At 39.3% G+C, this 15,031-nt stretch overlaps 2 protein-coding genes and 1 long non-coding RNA gene across 4 annotated transcripts in view; 2 read left to right on the top strand and 1 right to left on the bottom strand.

The window, feature by feature from the left end:
• The window catches only part of pnp4b (purine nucleoside phosphorylase 4b), a 392,972-nt gene that overhangs the window by 328,135 nt on the left and 49,806 nt on the right, over positions 1-15,031 (top strand). The window lies entirely within an intron of this gene.
• Positions 12-15,031, top strand: part of iqgap3 (IQ motif containing GTPase activating protein 3) — a 45,389-nt gene continuing 30,369 nt past the window's right edge. The window contains exons 1-15 of the mRNA XM_034553988.1: positions 12-196; positions 2,716-2,803; positions 2,884-3,034; positions 3,430-3,507; positions 3,960-4,036; positions 4,904-4,971; positions 5,518-5,631; positions 5,714-5,889; positions 6,001-6,082; positions 11,863-12,026; positions 12,150-12,237; positions 13,166-13,329; positions 14,373-14,533; positions 14,661-14,773; positions 14,846-15,009. Of these exons, the coding sequence (XP_034409879.1) occupies positions 175-196; positions 2,716-2,803; positions 2,884-3,034; positions 3,430-3,507; positions 3,960-4,036; positions 4,904-4,971; positions 5,518-5,631; positions 5,714-5,889; positions 6,001-6,082; positions 11,863-12,026; positions 12,150-12,237; positions 13,166-13,329; positions 14,373-14,533; positions 14,661-14,773; positions 14,846-15,009 (1,710 nt within the window). The 5' untranslated portion in view covers positions 12-174. The remainder of the gene's footprint in view (positions 197-2,715; positions 2,804-2,883; positions 3,035-3,429; positions 3,508-3,959; positions 4,037-4,903; positions 4,972-5,517; positions 5,632-5,713; positions 5,890-6,000; positions 6,083-11,862; positions 12,027-12,149; positions 12,238-13,165; positions 13,330-14,372; positions 14,534-14,660; positions 14,774-14,845; positions 15,010-15,031) is intronic.
• Positions 12,621-12,922, bottom strand: LOC117745592. Its single transcript, XR_004611246.1, has 3 exons — positions 12,838-12,922; positions 12,694-12,799; positions 12,621-12,655 (listed from the first exon to the last, which is right to left on the bottom strand). It is a non-coding gene; the product is annotated as an uncharacterized LOC117745592 (long non-coding RNA).

Here is a 15,031-nt window from a genome sequence, read left to right as displayed (position 1 = left end):
CTTTTTGAAACTATTGACCGGAAAAGCTCCGAACCGGAGAAAGACCCGGAGAAAGGACCGGAGAAAGAACCGAATCCACACGTTTCAACGGTGTGAAGTCACGAGAGAGAGACTTCTATCCGGTTCTCTTCACCGAGCAGATCAATCACGAGTCGGTTCACCCGCCGGAGCAACATGGCGGAGTCATCAGGACGCTGTGAGTCAAACAACGTTTATTTATGTATATATATTTACATTATATGTATATGTACACACACACACACAGGGGCACGAGCTGGTTCACGTCATCATGTTTTCACTTGTTTCAAATAAAGAAACTGAAGGATTAAAGATTCTTAATTAAAGTAACAACATGGTAAACTTTATACACAAATACAACTAGTGGTAGTAGTAGTACTAGTCGTAGTAGTGGTGGTAGTAGTAGTACTAGTAGTACTAGTAGTGGTAGTAGTGGTAGTCGTAGTAGTGGTGGTAGTAGTAGTAGTGGTAGTAGTAGTACTAGTAGTGGTAGTCGTAGTAGTAGTACTAGTAGTGGTAGTCGTAGTAGTGGTGGTAGTAGTAGTACTAGTCGTAGTAGTAGTGGTAGTAGTAGTACTAGTAGTACTAGTAGTGGTAGTCGTAGTAGTAGTACTAGTAGTGGTAGTCGTAGTAGTAGTAGTGGTAGTAGTAGTACTAGTAGTGGTAGTCGTAGTAGTGGTGGTAGTAGTAGTGGTGGTAGTAGTAGTAGTGGTAGTAGTAGTAGTGGTAGTAGTAGTAGTAGTAGTAGTAGTAGTGGTAGTAGTAGTAGTAGTAGTAGTAGTAGTGGTGGTAGTAGTAGTAGTGGTGGTAGTACTAGTAGTGGTAGTAGTAGTAGTAGTGGTAGTAGTAGTAGTGGTGGTAGTAGTAGTAGTGGTAGTAGTAGTAGTGGTAGTAGTAGTAGTAGTAGTAGTAGTGGTAGTAGTAGTAGTGGTGGTAGTACTAGTAGTGGTAGTAGTACTAGTAGTGGTAGTCGTAGTAGTGGTGGTAGTAGTAGTAGTGGTAGTAGTAGTAGTAGTGGTAGTAGTAGTAGTGGTAGTAGTAGTGGTAGTAGTAGTAGTGGTGGTAGTACTAGTAGTGGTAGTCGTAGTAGTAGTAGTAGTAGTGGTAGTAGTAGTAGTGGTAGTAGTAGTGGTAGTAGTAGTAGTGGTGGTAGTACTAGTAGTGGTAGTCGTAGTAGTGGTGGTAGTAGTGGTAGTAGTAGTAGTGGTAGTAGTAGTGGTAGTAGTAGTAGTGGTGGTAGTACTAGTAGTGGTAGTCGTAGTAGTGGTGGTAGTAGTGGTAGTAGTAGTAGTGGGAGTAGTAGTAGTGGTGGTAGTACTAGTAGTGGTAGTCGTAGTAGTAGTGGTAGTAGTAGTAGTGGTGGTAGTAGTAGTAGTGGTGGTAGTAGTAGTAGTGGTAGTAGTAGTAGTAGTAGTGGTAGTAGTAGTAGTAGTGGTAGTAGTAGTAGTGGGAGTAGTAGTAGTGGTGGTAGTACTAGTAGTGGTGGTGGTAGTAGTAGTAGTGGTGGTGGTAGTAGTAGTAGTGGTGGTAGTAGTAGTAGTAGTGGTGGTAGTAGTGGTAGTAGTGGTGGTGGTAGTAGTGGTGGTAGTAGTAGTGGTGGTAGTAGTAGTGGTGGTAGTAGTAGTGGTGGTGGTAGTAGTGGTGGTAGTAGTAGTGGTGGTAGTAGTAGTGGTGGTAGTACTAGTAGTAGTAGTAGTAGTGGTGGTAGTAGTAGTGGTGGTGGTAGTAGTGGTGGTAGTAGTAGTGGTGGTAGTAGTAGTGGTGGTAGTACTAGTAGTAGTAGTAGTAGTAGTAGTGGTAGTAGTAGTAGTGGTGGTAGTAGTAGTGGTGGTAGTAGTAGTGGTGGTAGTACTAGTAGTAGTAGTAGTGGTAGTAGTAGTAGTGGTGGTAGTAGTAGTGGTGGTAGTAGTACTAGTAGTAGTGGTAGTAGTAGTGGTAGTGGTAGTAGTAGTGGTAGTGGTAGTAGTAGTAGTAGTGGTGGTAGTACTAGTAGTAGTAGTAGTGGTAGTAGTAGTAGTGGTGGTAGTAGTAGTAGTGGTGGTAGTAGTAGTGGTGGTAGTACTAGTAGTAGTAGTAGTGGTAGTACTAGTAGTACTAGTGGTGGTAGTAGTAGTAGTGGTGGTAGTAGTAGTGGTGGTAGTAGTAGTGGTGGTAGTACTAGTGGTAGTACTAGTAGTAGTGGTGGTAGTACTAGTAGTAGTAGTAGTGGTAGTACTAGTAGTACTAGTGGTAGTAGTGGTGGTAGTAGTAGTACTAGTCATAGTAGTATTAGTATTAGTGGTGGTGGTAGTAGTAGTATTGGTGGTAGTACTAGTAGTCGTGGTAGTACTAGTAGTACTAGTCGTAGTAGTGGTAGTAGTAGTACTAGTCATAGTAGTAGTGGTGGTGGTAGTAGTAGTATTGGTGGTAGTACTAGTAGTCGTGGTAGTACTAGTAGTACTAGTCGTAGTAGTGGTAGTAGTAGTACTAGTCATAGTAGTAGTGGTGGTGGTAGTAGTAGTATTGGTGGTAGTACTAGTAGTCGTGGTAGTACTAGTAGTACTAGTCGTAGTAGTGGTAGTAGTAGTACTAGTCATAGTAGTAGTGGTGGTGGTAGTAGTAGTATTGGTGGTAGTACTAGTGGTAGTCGTGGTAGTAGTGACATGTTGAAGTTTTATATGTGTGTGTGTGTGTGTGTGTGTGTGTGTGTGTGTGTAGATGAGCGTCTCACAGCAGAGCAGATGGATGAACAGAGGGTCCAGAATGAGGCGTATCAGTACCTCTGCAGACTGGAGGAGGCTAAGAGGTCTGTGTCTGTGTCTGTGTCTCTTACCTGCATCAGTCGGTCTGTGTTTGGTGTCCCTCACATGTGACTTCACCTCCCAGGTGGATGGAGGCGTGTCTGGGGGCGGAGCTTCCTGCTCCCACTGAGCTGGAGGAGGGGCTTAGGAATGGAGTCCTTCTGGCTCAACTCGGCCATCGGTTTGCCCCGAAGGCCGTGAAGAAGATCTACGACCCGGAGCAGCTGCGGTACCAGGTGACACACACACACACACACACATACACAGTAACACACACTCAGAGACTTACACACACACACACACACGTACACAGTAACACACACTCAGAGACTTACACACACACACACATACACACATACACAGTAACACACACTCAGAGACTTACACACACACATACACAGTAACACACACTCAGAGACTTACACACACACACACACAGTAACACACACTCAGAGACTTACACACACACACACACAGTAACACACACTCAGAGACTTACACGCACACACACATACACACATACACAGTAACACACACTCAGAGACTTACACACACACAGTAACACACACTCAGAGACTTACACACACACACACACAGTAACCTGTCACTAATCAGCTGTATTGATCGTCAGGCGGTGGGTCTTCAGTTCCGTCACACCGACAACATCAACCACTGGAGGAACGCCATGACCACCCTGGGGCTGCCCGCGGTCAGTGAGCACAGGATTGATCAGAGTATTGATCAGTGATCAGAGGATTGATCAGTGATCAGAGTATTGATCAGTGATCAGAGGATTGATCAGTGATCAGAGTATTGATCAGTGATCAGAGGATTGATCAGTGATCAGAGTATTGATCAGTGATCAGAGGATTGATCAGTGTTCAGAGGATTGATCAGTGATCAGAGGATTGATCAGTGATCAGAGGATTGATCAGTGATCAGAGTATTGATCAGTGATCAGAGGATTGATCAGTGATCAGAGGATTGATCAGTGTTCAGAGGATTGATCAGTGATCAGAGGATTGATCAGTGATCAGAGGATTGATCAGTGATCAGAGGATTGATCAGTGATCAGAGTATTGATCAGTGTTCAGAGGATTGATCAGTGATCAGAGTATTGATCAGTGATCAGAGGATTGATCAGGGATCACTTTGTTTCAGATCTTCCAGCCAGAAACTACAGACGTCTACGACAAGAAGAACATGCCGAGAGCTGTTTACTGTATCCACGCTCTCAGGTGAGCTCACCTGTCTGTCTCCTCTGTTAACAGCAGTCTCTCTACCTGTCTCTCTCTCTCTCTCCAGTCTTTACCTGTACAGGCGAGGTCTGTCTGTCTCCTCTGTTAACAGCAGTCTCTCTACCTGTCTCTCTCTCTCTCTCTCCAGTCTTTACCTGTACAGGCGAGGTCTGTCTGTCTCCTCTGTTAACAGCAGTCTCTCTACCTGTCTCTCTCTCTCTCTCTCCAGTCTTTACCTGTACAGGCGAGGTCTGTCTGTCTCCTCTGTTAACAGCAGTCTCTCTACCTGTCTCTCTCTCTCTCTCTCCAGTCTTTACCTGTACAGGCGAGGTCTGTCTGTCTCCTCTGTTAACAGCAGTCTCTCTACCTGTCTCTCTCTCTCTCTCCAGTCTTTACCTGTACAGGCGAGGTCTGTCTGTCTCCTCTGTTAACAGCAGTCTCTCTACCTGTCTCTCTCTCTCTCTCCAGTCTTTACCTGTACAGGCGAGGTCTGTCTGTCTCCTCTGTTAACAGCAGTCTCTCTACCTGTCTCTCTCTCTCTCTCCAGTCTTTACCTGTACAGGCGAGGTCTGTCTGTCTCCTCTGTTAACAGCAGTCTCTCTACCTGTCTCTCTCTCTCTCTCTCCAGTCTTTACCTGTATAGGCGAGGTCTGTCTGTCTCCTCTGTTAACAGCAGTCTCTCTACCTGTCTCTCTCTCTCTCTCCAGTCTTTACCTGTACAGGCGAGGTCTGTCTGTCTCCTCTGTTAACAGCAGTCTCTCTACCTGTCTCTCTCTCTCTCTCCAGTCTTTACCTGTACAGGCGAGGTCTGTCTGTCTCCTCTGTTAACAGCAGTCTCTCTACCTGTCTCTCTCTCTCTCTCTCCAGTCTTTACCTGTACAGGCGAGGTCTGGCTCCTCAGATTCAAGACCTTTATGGAAAAGTCAAGTTCACAGGTGAATATGATTCCTTACCATCAGAGAGATGGTGTGTGTGTGTATGTGTGGCACTAATATGTGTGTGTGTGTGTGTGTGTGTATGTGTGGCACTAATATGTGTGTATGTGTGGCACTAATATGTGTGTATGTGTGGCACTAATATGTGTGTGTGTGTGTGTGTGTGTGTGTGTGTGTATGTGTGGCACTAATATGTGTGTGTGTGTGGCACTAATATGTGTGTGTGTGTGTGTGTGTGTGTGTGTGTGTGTGTGTGTGTATGTGTGGCACTAATATGTGTGTGTGTGTGTGTGTGGCACTAATATGTGTGTGTGTGTGTGTGTGTGTGTGGCACTAATATGTGTGTGTGTGTGTGTGTGCGTGTGTGTGTGTGTGGCACTAATATGTGTGTGTGTGTGTGTGTGTGTGTGTGTGTGGCACTAATGTGTGTGTGTGTGTGTGTGTGTGTGTGTGTGTGTGTGTGTGGCACTAATATGTGTGTGTGTGTGTGTGTGGCACTAATATGTGTGTGTGTGTGTGTGTGTGTGTGTGTGTGTGTGTGTGTAGAGGAGGAGATCAACCACATGAAGGCAGAGCTGGATAAATATGGGATCCAGATGCCGGCCTTCAACAAGATCGGAGGGATTCTGGCCAATGAGCTGTCGGTGGACGAGGCTGCAGGTAGAGGGACGAGCCCATTGGCCGTGAGCTCCCACAGGGAAGGAGGAAGAGGAGGAGTCTATAACTCTGCGTTTCCCATCAGGCCACGCGGCAGTGATCGCCATTAATGAGGCGGTGGACCGAGGTCGGGTTGAGGTCACGGCGGAGGCCCTGAGGAACCCCAACGCCCTGATCGCTGACCTGCAGGAGGCGCTGATGAGCGTCTACCAGGAGATGCTGCACCAGGCCAAGGCCAGGAAGAAGCAGCAGGCGCACAGGGTGAGTCTGATTGGACAAGCACAGGGCTGGCCAATCATAAGACGGTCATCCAGTTCAGCCCCGCCCACTATGTATATGTATATATATATATTCTTACTTACTGTGTGTCAGTCTGGAGGTCAAGAGGAGAACGATATCTATGAAGAGCTTTTGACTCAGAGAGAAATTCAAGGAAACATCAAAACCGTCAACGGTGAGACCAAACTTCCTGTTATTGATCATGATGTTGATTATATGAATGGTATTGATCATGTTGATTATATGAATGGTATTGATCATGATGATTATATGAATGGTATTGATCATGTTGATTATATGAATGGTATTGATCATGATGATTATATGAATGGTATTGATCATGATGATTATATGAATGGTATTGATCATGATGATTATATGAATGGTATTGATCATGTTGATTATATGAATGGTATTGATGGTATTGATCATGTTGATTATATGAATGGTATTGATCATGATGATTATATGAATGGTATTGATCATGTTGATTATATGAATGGTATTGATCATGATGATTATATGAATGGTATTGATCATGTTGATTATATGAATGGTATTGATCATGATGATTATATGAATGGTATTGATCATGATGATTATATGAATGGTATTGATCATGTTGATTATATGAATGGTATTGATCATGATGATTATATGAATGGTATTGATCATGATGATTATATGAATGGTATTGATCATGTTGATTATATGAATGGTATTGATGGTATTGATCATGTTGATTATATGAATGGTATTGATCATGTTGATTATATGAATGGTATTGATCATGTTGATTATATGAATGGTATTGATCATGTTGATTATATGAATGGTATTGATCATGATGATTATATGAATGGTATTGATCATGATGATTATATGAATGGTATTGATCATGTTGATTATATGAATGGTATTGATCATGATGATTATATGAATGGTATTGATCATGATGATTATATGAATGGTATTGATCATGTTGATTATATGAATGGTATTGATCATGATGATTATATGAATGGTATTGATCATGATGATTATATGAATGGTATTGATCATGTTGATTATATGAATGGTATTGATCATGATGATTATATGAATGGTATTGATCATGTTGATTATATGAATGGTATTGATCATGTTGATTATATGAATGGTATTGATCATGATGATTATATGAATGGTATTGATCATGATGATTATATGAATGGTATTGATCATGTTGATTATATGAATGGTATTGATCATGTTGATTATATGAATGGTATTGATCATGTTGATTATATGAATGGTATTGATGGTATTGATCATGTTGATTATATGAATGGTATTGATCATGATGATTATATGAATGGTATTGATCATGTTGATTATATGAATGGTATTGATGGTATTGATCATGATGATTATATGAATGGTATTGATCATGTTGATTATATGAATGGTATTGATCATGTTGATTATATGAATGGTATTGATGGTATTGATCATGATGATTATATGAATGGTATTGATCATGATGATTATATGAATGGTATTGATCATGATGATTATATGAATGGTATTGATCATGTTGATTATATGAATGGTATTGATCATGATGATTATATGAATGGTATTGATCATGATGATTATATGAATGGTATTGATCATGATGATTATATGAATGGTATTGATCATGTTGATTATATGAATGGTATTGATCATGATGATTATATGAATGGTATTGATCATGTTGATTATATGAATGGTATTGATGGTATTGATCATGTTGATTATATGAATGGTATTGATGGTATTGATCATGTTGATTATATGAATGGTATTGATCATGTTGATTATATGAATGGTATTGATCATGATGATTATATGAATGGTATTGATCATGTTGATTATATGAATGGTATTGATGGTATTGATCATGATGATTATATGAATGGTATTGATCATGTTGATTATATGAATGGTATTGATGGTATTGATCATGATGATTATATGAATGGTATTGATCATGATGATTATATGAATGGTATTGATCATGATGATTATATGAATGGTATTGATCATGATGATTATATGAATGGTATTGATCATGTTGATTATATGAATGGTATTGATGGTATTGATCATGTTGATTATATGAATGGTATTGATCATGTTGATTATATGAATGGTATTGATCATGTTGATTATATGAATGGTATTGATCATGATGATTATATGAATGGTATTGATCATGATGATTATATGAATGGTATTGATCATGTTGATTATATGAATGGTATTGATCATGATGATTATATGAATGGTATTGATCATGATGATTATATGAATGGTATTGATCATGTTGATTATATGAATGGTATTGATCATGATGATTATATGAATGGTATTGATCATGATGATTATATGAATGGTATTGATCATGTTGATTATATGAATGGTATTGATCATGATGATTATATGAATGGTATTGATCATGTTGATTATATGAATGGTATTGATCATGATGATTATATGAATGGTATTGATCATGTTGATTATATGAATGGTATTGATCATGTTGATTATATGAATGGTATTGATCATGTTGATTATATGAATGGTATTGATCATGTTGATTATATGAATGGTATTGATCATGTTGATTATATGAATGGTATTGATCATGTTGATTATATGAATGGTATTGATCATGTTGATTATATGAATGGTATTGATGGTATTGATCATGTTGATTATATGAATGGTATTGATCATGATGATTATATGAATGGTATTGATCATGTTGATTATATGAATGGTATTGATGGTATTGATCATGTTGATTATATGAATGGTATTGATCATGATGATTATATGAATGGTATTGATCATGTTGATTATATGAATGGTATTGATCATGATGATTATATGAATGGTATTGATCATGTTGATTATATGAATGGTATTGATCATGATGATTATATGAATGGTATTGATCATGATGATTATATGAATGGTATTGATCATGTTGATTATATGAATGGTATTGATCATGATGATTATATGAATGGTATTGATCATGATGATTATATGAATGGTATTGATCATGTTGATTATATGAATGGTATTGATGGTATTGATCATGTTGATTATATGAATGGTATTGATCATGTTGATTATATGAATGGTATTGATCATGTTGATTATATGAATGGTATTGATCATGTTGATTATATGAATGGTATTGATCATGATGATTATATGAATGGTATTGATCATGATGATTATATGAATGGTATTGATCATGTTGATTATATGAATGGTATTGATCATGATGATTATATGAATGGTATTGATCATGATGATTATATGAATGGTATTGATCATGTTGATTATATGAATGGTATTGATCATGATGATTATATGAATGGTATTGATCATGATGATTATATGAATGGTATTGATCATGTTGATTATATGAATGGTATTGATCATGATGATTATATGAATGGTATTGATCATGTTGATTATATGAATGGTATTGATCATGTTGATTATATGAATGGTATTGATCATGTTGATTATATGAATGGTATTGATCATGTTGATTATATGAATGGTATTGATCATGTTGATTATATGAATGGTATTGATCATGTTGATTATATGAATGGTATTGATCATGTTGATTATATGAATGGTATTGATGGTATTGATCATGTTGATTATATGAATGGTATTGATCATGATGATTATATGAATGGTATTGATCATGTTGATTATATGAATGGTATTGATGGTATTGATCATGATGATTATATGAATGGTATTGATCATGTTGATTATATGAATGGTATTGATCATGTTGATTATATGAATGGTATTGATGGTATTGATCATGATGATTATATGAATGGTATTGATCATGATGATTATATGAATGGTATTGATCATGATGATTATATGAATGGTATTGATCATGTTGATTATATGAATGGTATTGATCATGATGATTATATGAATGGTATTGATCATGATGATTATATGAATGGTATTGATCATGATGATTATATGAATGGTATTGATCATGTTGATTATATGAATGGTATTGATCATGATGATTATATGAATGGTATTGATCATGTTGATTATATGAATGGTATTGATGGTATTGATCATGTTGATTATATGAATGGTATTGATGGTATTGATCATGTTGATTATATGAATGGTATTGATCATGTTGATTATATGAATGGTATTGATCATGATGATTATATGAATGGTATTGATCATGTTGATTATATGAATGGTATTGATGGTATTGATCATGATGATTATATGAATGGTATTGATCATGTTGATTATATGAATGGTATTGATGGTATTGATCATGATGATTATATGAATGGTATTGATCATGATGATTATATGAATGGTATTGATCATGATGATTATATGAATGGTATTGATCATGATGATTATATGAATGGTATTGATCATGTTGATTATATGAATGGTATTGATGGTATTGATCATGTTGATTATATGAATGGTATTGATCATGTTGATTATATGAATGGTATTGATCATGTTGATTATATGAATGGTATTGATCATGTTGATTATATGAATGGTATTGATCATGATGATTATATGAATGGTATTGATCATGTTGATTATATGAATGGTATTGATCATGATGATTATATGAATGGTATTGATGGTATTGATCATGATGATTATATGAATGGTATTGATCATGATGATTATATGAATGGTATTGATCATGATGATTATATGAATGGTATTGATCATGTTGATTATATGAATGGTATTGATCATGATGATTATATGAATGGTATTGATCATGATGATTATATGAATGGTATTGATCATGTTGATTATATGAATGGTATTGATCATGATGATTATATGAATGGTATTGATCATGTTGATTATATGAATGGTATTGATCATGATGATTATATGAATGGTATTGATCATGTTGATTATATGAATGGTATTGATCATGTTGATTATATGAATGGTATTGATCATGTTGATTATATGAATGGTATTGATCATGTTGATTATATGAATGGTATTGATCATGTTGATTATATGAATGGTATTGATCATGTTGATTATATGAATGGTATTGATCATGTTGATTATATGAATGGTATTGATGGTATTGATCATGTTGATTATATGAATGGTATTGATCATGATGATTATATGAATGGTATTGATCATGTTGATTATATGAATGGTATTGATGGTATTGATCATGATGATTATATGAATGGTATTGATCATGTTGATTATATGAATGGTATTGATCATGTTGATTATATGAATGGTATTGATGGTATTGATCATGATGATTATATGAATGGTATTGATCATGATGATTATATGAATGGTATTGATCATGATGATTATATGAATGGTATTGATCATGTTGATTATATGAATGGTATTGATCATGATGATTATATGAATGGTATTGATCATGATGATTATATGAATGGTATTGATCATGATGATTATATGAATGGTATTGATCATGTTGATTATATGAATGGTATTGATCATGATGATTATATGAATGGTATTGATCATGTTGATTATATGAATGGTATTGATGGTATTGATCATGTTGATTATATGAATGGTATTGATGGTATTGATCATGTTGATTATATGAATGGTATTGATCATGTTGATTATATGAATGGTATTGATCATGATGATTATATGAATGGTATTGATCATGTTGATTATATGAATGGTATTGATGGTATTGATCATGATGATTATATGAATGGTATTGATCATGTTGATTATATGAATGGTATTGATGGTATTGATCATGATGATTATATGAATGGTATTGATCATGATGATTATATGAATGGTATTGATCATGATGATTATATGAATGGTATTGCTCTCCATCAGTCCGGTCTGCAGTGGAGCAGGTGGATGAAGCTCTGGACTCTGCAGATGAACTGGCTCTGCTCTCCGCTCTGCAGCTGCCATGTTTGGCCCTCAGGGGCCTCCGTACTGACAACGGCCCCTGGTACCAGGACCGGCTGTGGGCAGACCGCCAGCAGATCACCCTGGTACGACTTGTACACATACTCCAGTAACACAGTATCAGTCACGTGACCTGCGTACCTTCAGTGACTCGTCCAGAGAGACAAAACACAACATGTAAGGTTACCCTGTTTGACCTCTGACCCCAGGAGGAGGGCTGTGTGGATCCTCTGGAGCCTGAAGAGCTGCAGGAAGGTGTTACCATCGCCAACCAGGACGCCCAGAGAGCCAGAGCCAGTAGGTCCCACACCCGGGTCTGTCCCAGTCCATTCCGGGCTGACCCACTTCAACTCTCCACACTGACCCACTTCAACCTGACCCACTTCAACTCTCCACCCTGACCCACTTCAACCTGACCCACTTCAACCTGACCCACTTCAACTCCCCACCCTGACCCACTTCAACCTGACCCACTTCAACCTGACCCACTTCAACCTGACCCACTTCAACCTGACCCACTTCAACTCCCCACCCTGACCCACTTCAACCTGACCCACTTCAACCTGACCCACTTCAACTCTCCACCCTGACCCACTTCAACCTGACCCACTTCAACTCTCCACACTGACCCACTTCAACCTGACCCACTTCAACTCTCCACCCTGACCCACTTCAACCTGACCCACTTCAACTCTCCACCCTGACCCACTTCAACCTGACCCACTTCAACTCTCCACCCTGACCCACTTCAACCTGACCCACTTCAACTCTCCACACTGACCCACTTCAACCTGACCCACTTCAACCTGACCCACTTCAACCTGACCCACTTCAACCTGACCCACTTCAACTCCCCACCCTGACCCACTTCAACTCTCCACCCTGACCCACTTCAACCTGACCCACTTCAACCTGACCCACTTCAACTCTCCACACTGACCCACTTCAACCTGACCCACTTCAACTCCCCACACTGACCCACTTCAACCTGACCCACTTCAACTCTCCACACTGACCCACTTCAACCTGACCCACTTCAACTCTCCACACTGACCCACTTCAACCTGACCCACTTCAACTCTCCACCCTGACCCACTTCAACCTGACCCACTTCAACTCTCCACCCTGACCCACTTCAACCTGACCCACTTCAACTCCCCACGCTGACCCACTTCAACTCCATATTTAAGTCATGATCGTGTGTGTGTGTGTGTGTGTGTGTCAGTGGATGCAGCAGTGCAGACTGTGAACGCCTCGCTGCGTCTCAGTGACCCCCGACACACCGTCAGCTGTCTCATGACCTCTGACCTCCAGCTCCCTGAAGTGTTTCCATTCGCTGCCACTCTTTATCACGGAGAGCTGCAGCTGCTGCAGAGGCAGACCGCCCAGGTACACACACACACCTGCACACACACATACATGGGCCTGCACATGCATATACACACATGCATGTACATATAATCACATTACATTACATTACATTACATTTCATGTCATTTAGCTGACACTTTTATCCAAAGCGACTTACAATAAGTGCATTAAACCATGAGTCCAAACTCAGAACAACAAGAATCAAGAAAGTACAATTTCTTCAATAAAGTTAAACTACAAAGTGCTATCAGTAAGAGACATTTAAGTGTTACTAAAGTGTTAAACTAAGTGTTAAACTACAAAGTGCTATCAGTAAGAGACATTTAAGTGTTACTAAAGTGTTAAACTAAGTGTTAAACTACAAAGTGCTATCAGTAAGAAACATTTAAGTGCTACTAAAGTGTTAAACTAAGTGTTAAACTACAAAGTGCTATCAGTAAGAGACATTTAAGTGCTACTAAAGTGTTAAACTAAGTGTTAAACTACAAAGTGCTATCAGTAAGAAACATTTAAGTGTTACTAAAGTGTTAAACTACAAAGTGCTATTACGGCGCTACCTTCCCTATTCAAGGTAGTCGGGGGCGGGGCCAACACTGAGTTGTTGAAGGTGATAGACAGGTCGTGGGTGGGAGAGCCTTTTCCTGGAAGGAAGAGAAGTTCAGTCCTGTCCGGGTTAATTTTCAGGTGGCATTCATACAAGCACACACACCTGCACACAATTCAATTCAATTCAGTTTATTTTGTATAGCTCAATATCACAAATTACAAATTTGCCTCAGAGGGCTTTACAATCTGTACACATACGACATCCCTGACCTTTGACCTCACATCAGATCAGGAAAAACTCCCCACGCATACTTACATACACACACACACACACACACACACACACACACACACACACACACACACACACACACAACAGACTTTTCTTCAGTTATCTCTGCTACCCCCTGCTGGTGAAACCTGAGTAATCAATACATTTGGAGCTAATTGGTGTGTCACCGCAGTGTCAATACAAACAACATTAATGCTGAGTGTTACCTGTCGGTCTCCACCAGGGGGAGCTGCAGCAGGAGGAGCTGTTCGTTGCTGTGGAAATGCTGTCAGCCGTTGCTCTCATCAATCAGGCGGTGGAGGCGGGACATCTGCAGCAGGTCAGCTCCTCATTGGTCAGTCCGTCTGCAGGACTCTCTGACGTGGACCAGACCCTGCTGGACAGGTATGGCTGAGTATCAGAGAGTACTGGCGTTCCTAATAAAGTGGTCCCCGAGCGGCAATAACTGATGTCTAAAGGTCTCAGGTGGTGATGATGATGATGATGGTGATGATGATGATGTCATCGTCAGGTACTTTGAGTGTCTGGTTGCTGTGAAGCAGCAGAGCAGAGATCTGCTGACCTGGAATCAGCTGCAGGAAGGAATCAACTCTGTCAACAACTCGGTGCAGGACGAACACCAACGTAAGCAAAACACTTCTGCACAGGTACACTCGCTGACCTCTGAGTGACCTCTCCCTGACCTGTGACCTTCAGAGCTGCTGTCTGTCAGCCTGGTTAACGAGGCAGTGATCAAAGGAAGCGCTCAGAAGCTGCTGTCTGCTCTGCTGCTGCCCTCCTGTGGTGTGGAGGAGGTTCTACCTGCCAACACCTGCAGATACCTGACCCTGCTGACCAGAGCCAGGCAACACAAAGCTCAGGTAACTGGTCACTAGTCACAGG

This window comes from Cyclopterus lumpus, chromosome 16, assembly GCF_009769545.1.
Source record: "Cyclopterus lumpus isolate fCycLum1 chromosome 16, fCycLum1.pri, whole genome shotgun sequence".
Classification (NCBI taxonomy): Eukaryota; Metazoa; Chordata; class Actinopteri; order Perciformes; family Cyclopteridae; genus Cyclopterus; species Cyclopterus lumpus.
This window is presented reverse-complemented; position numbering and strand designations above follow the sequence as displayed.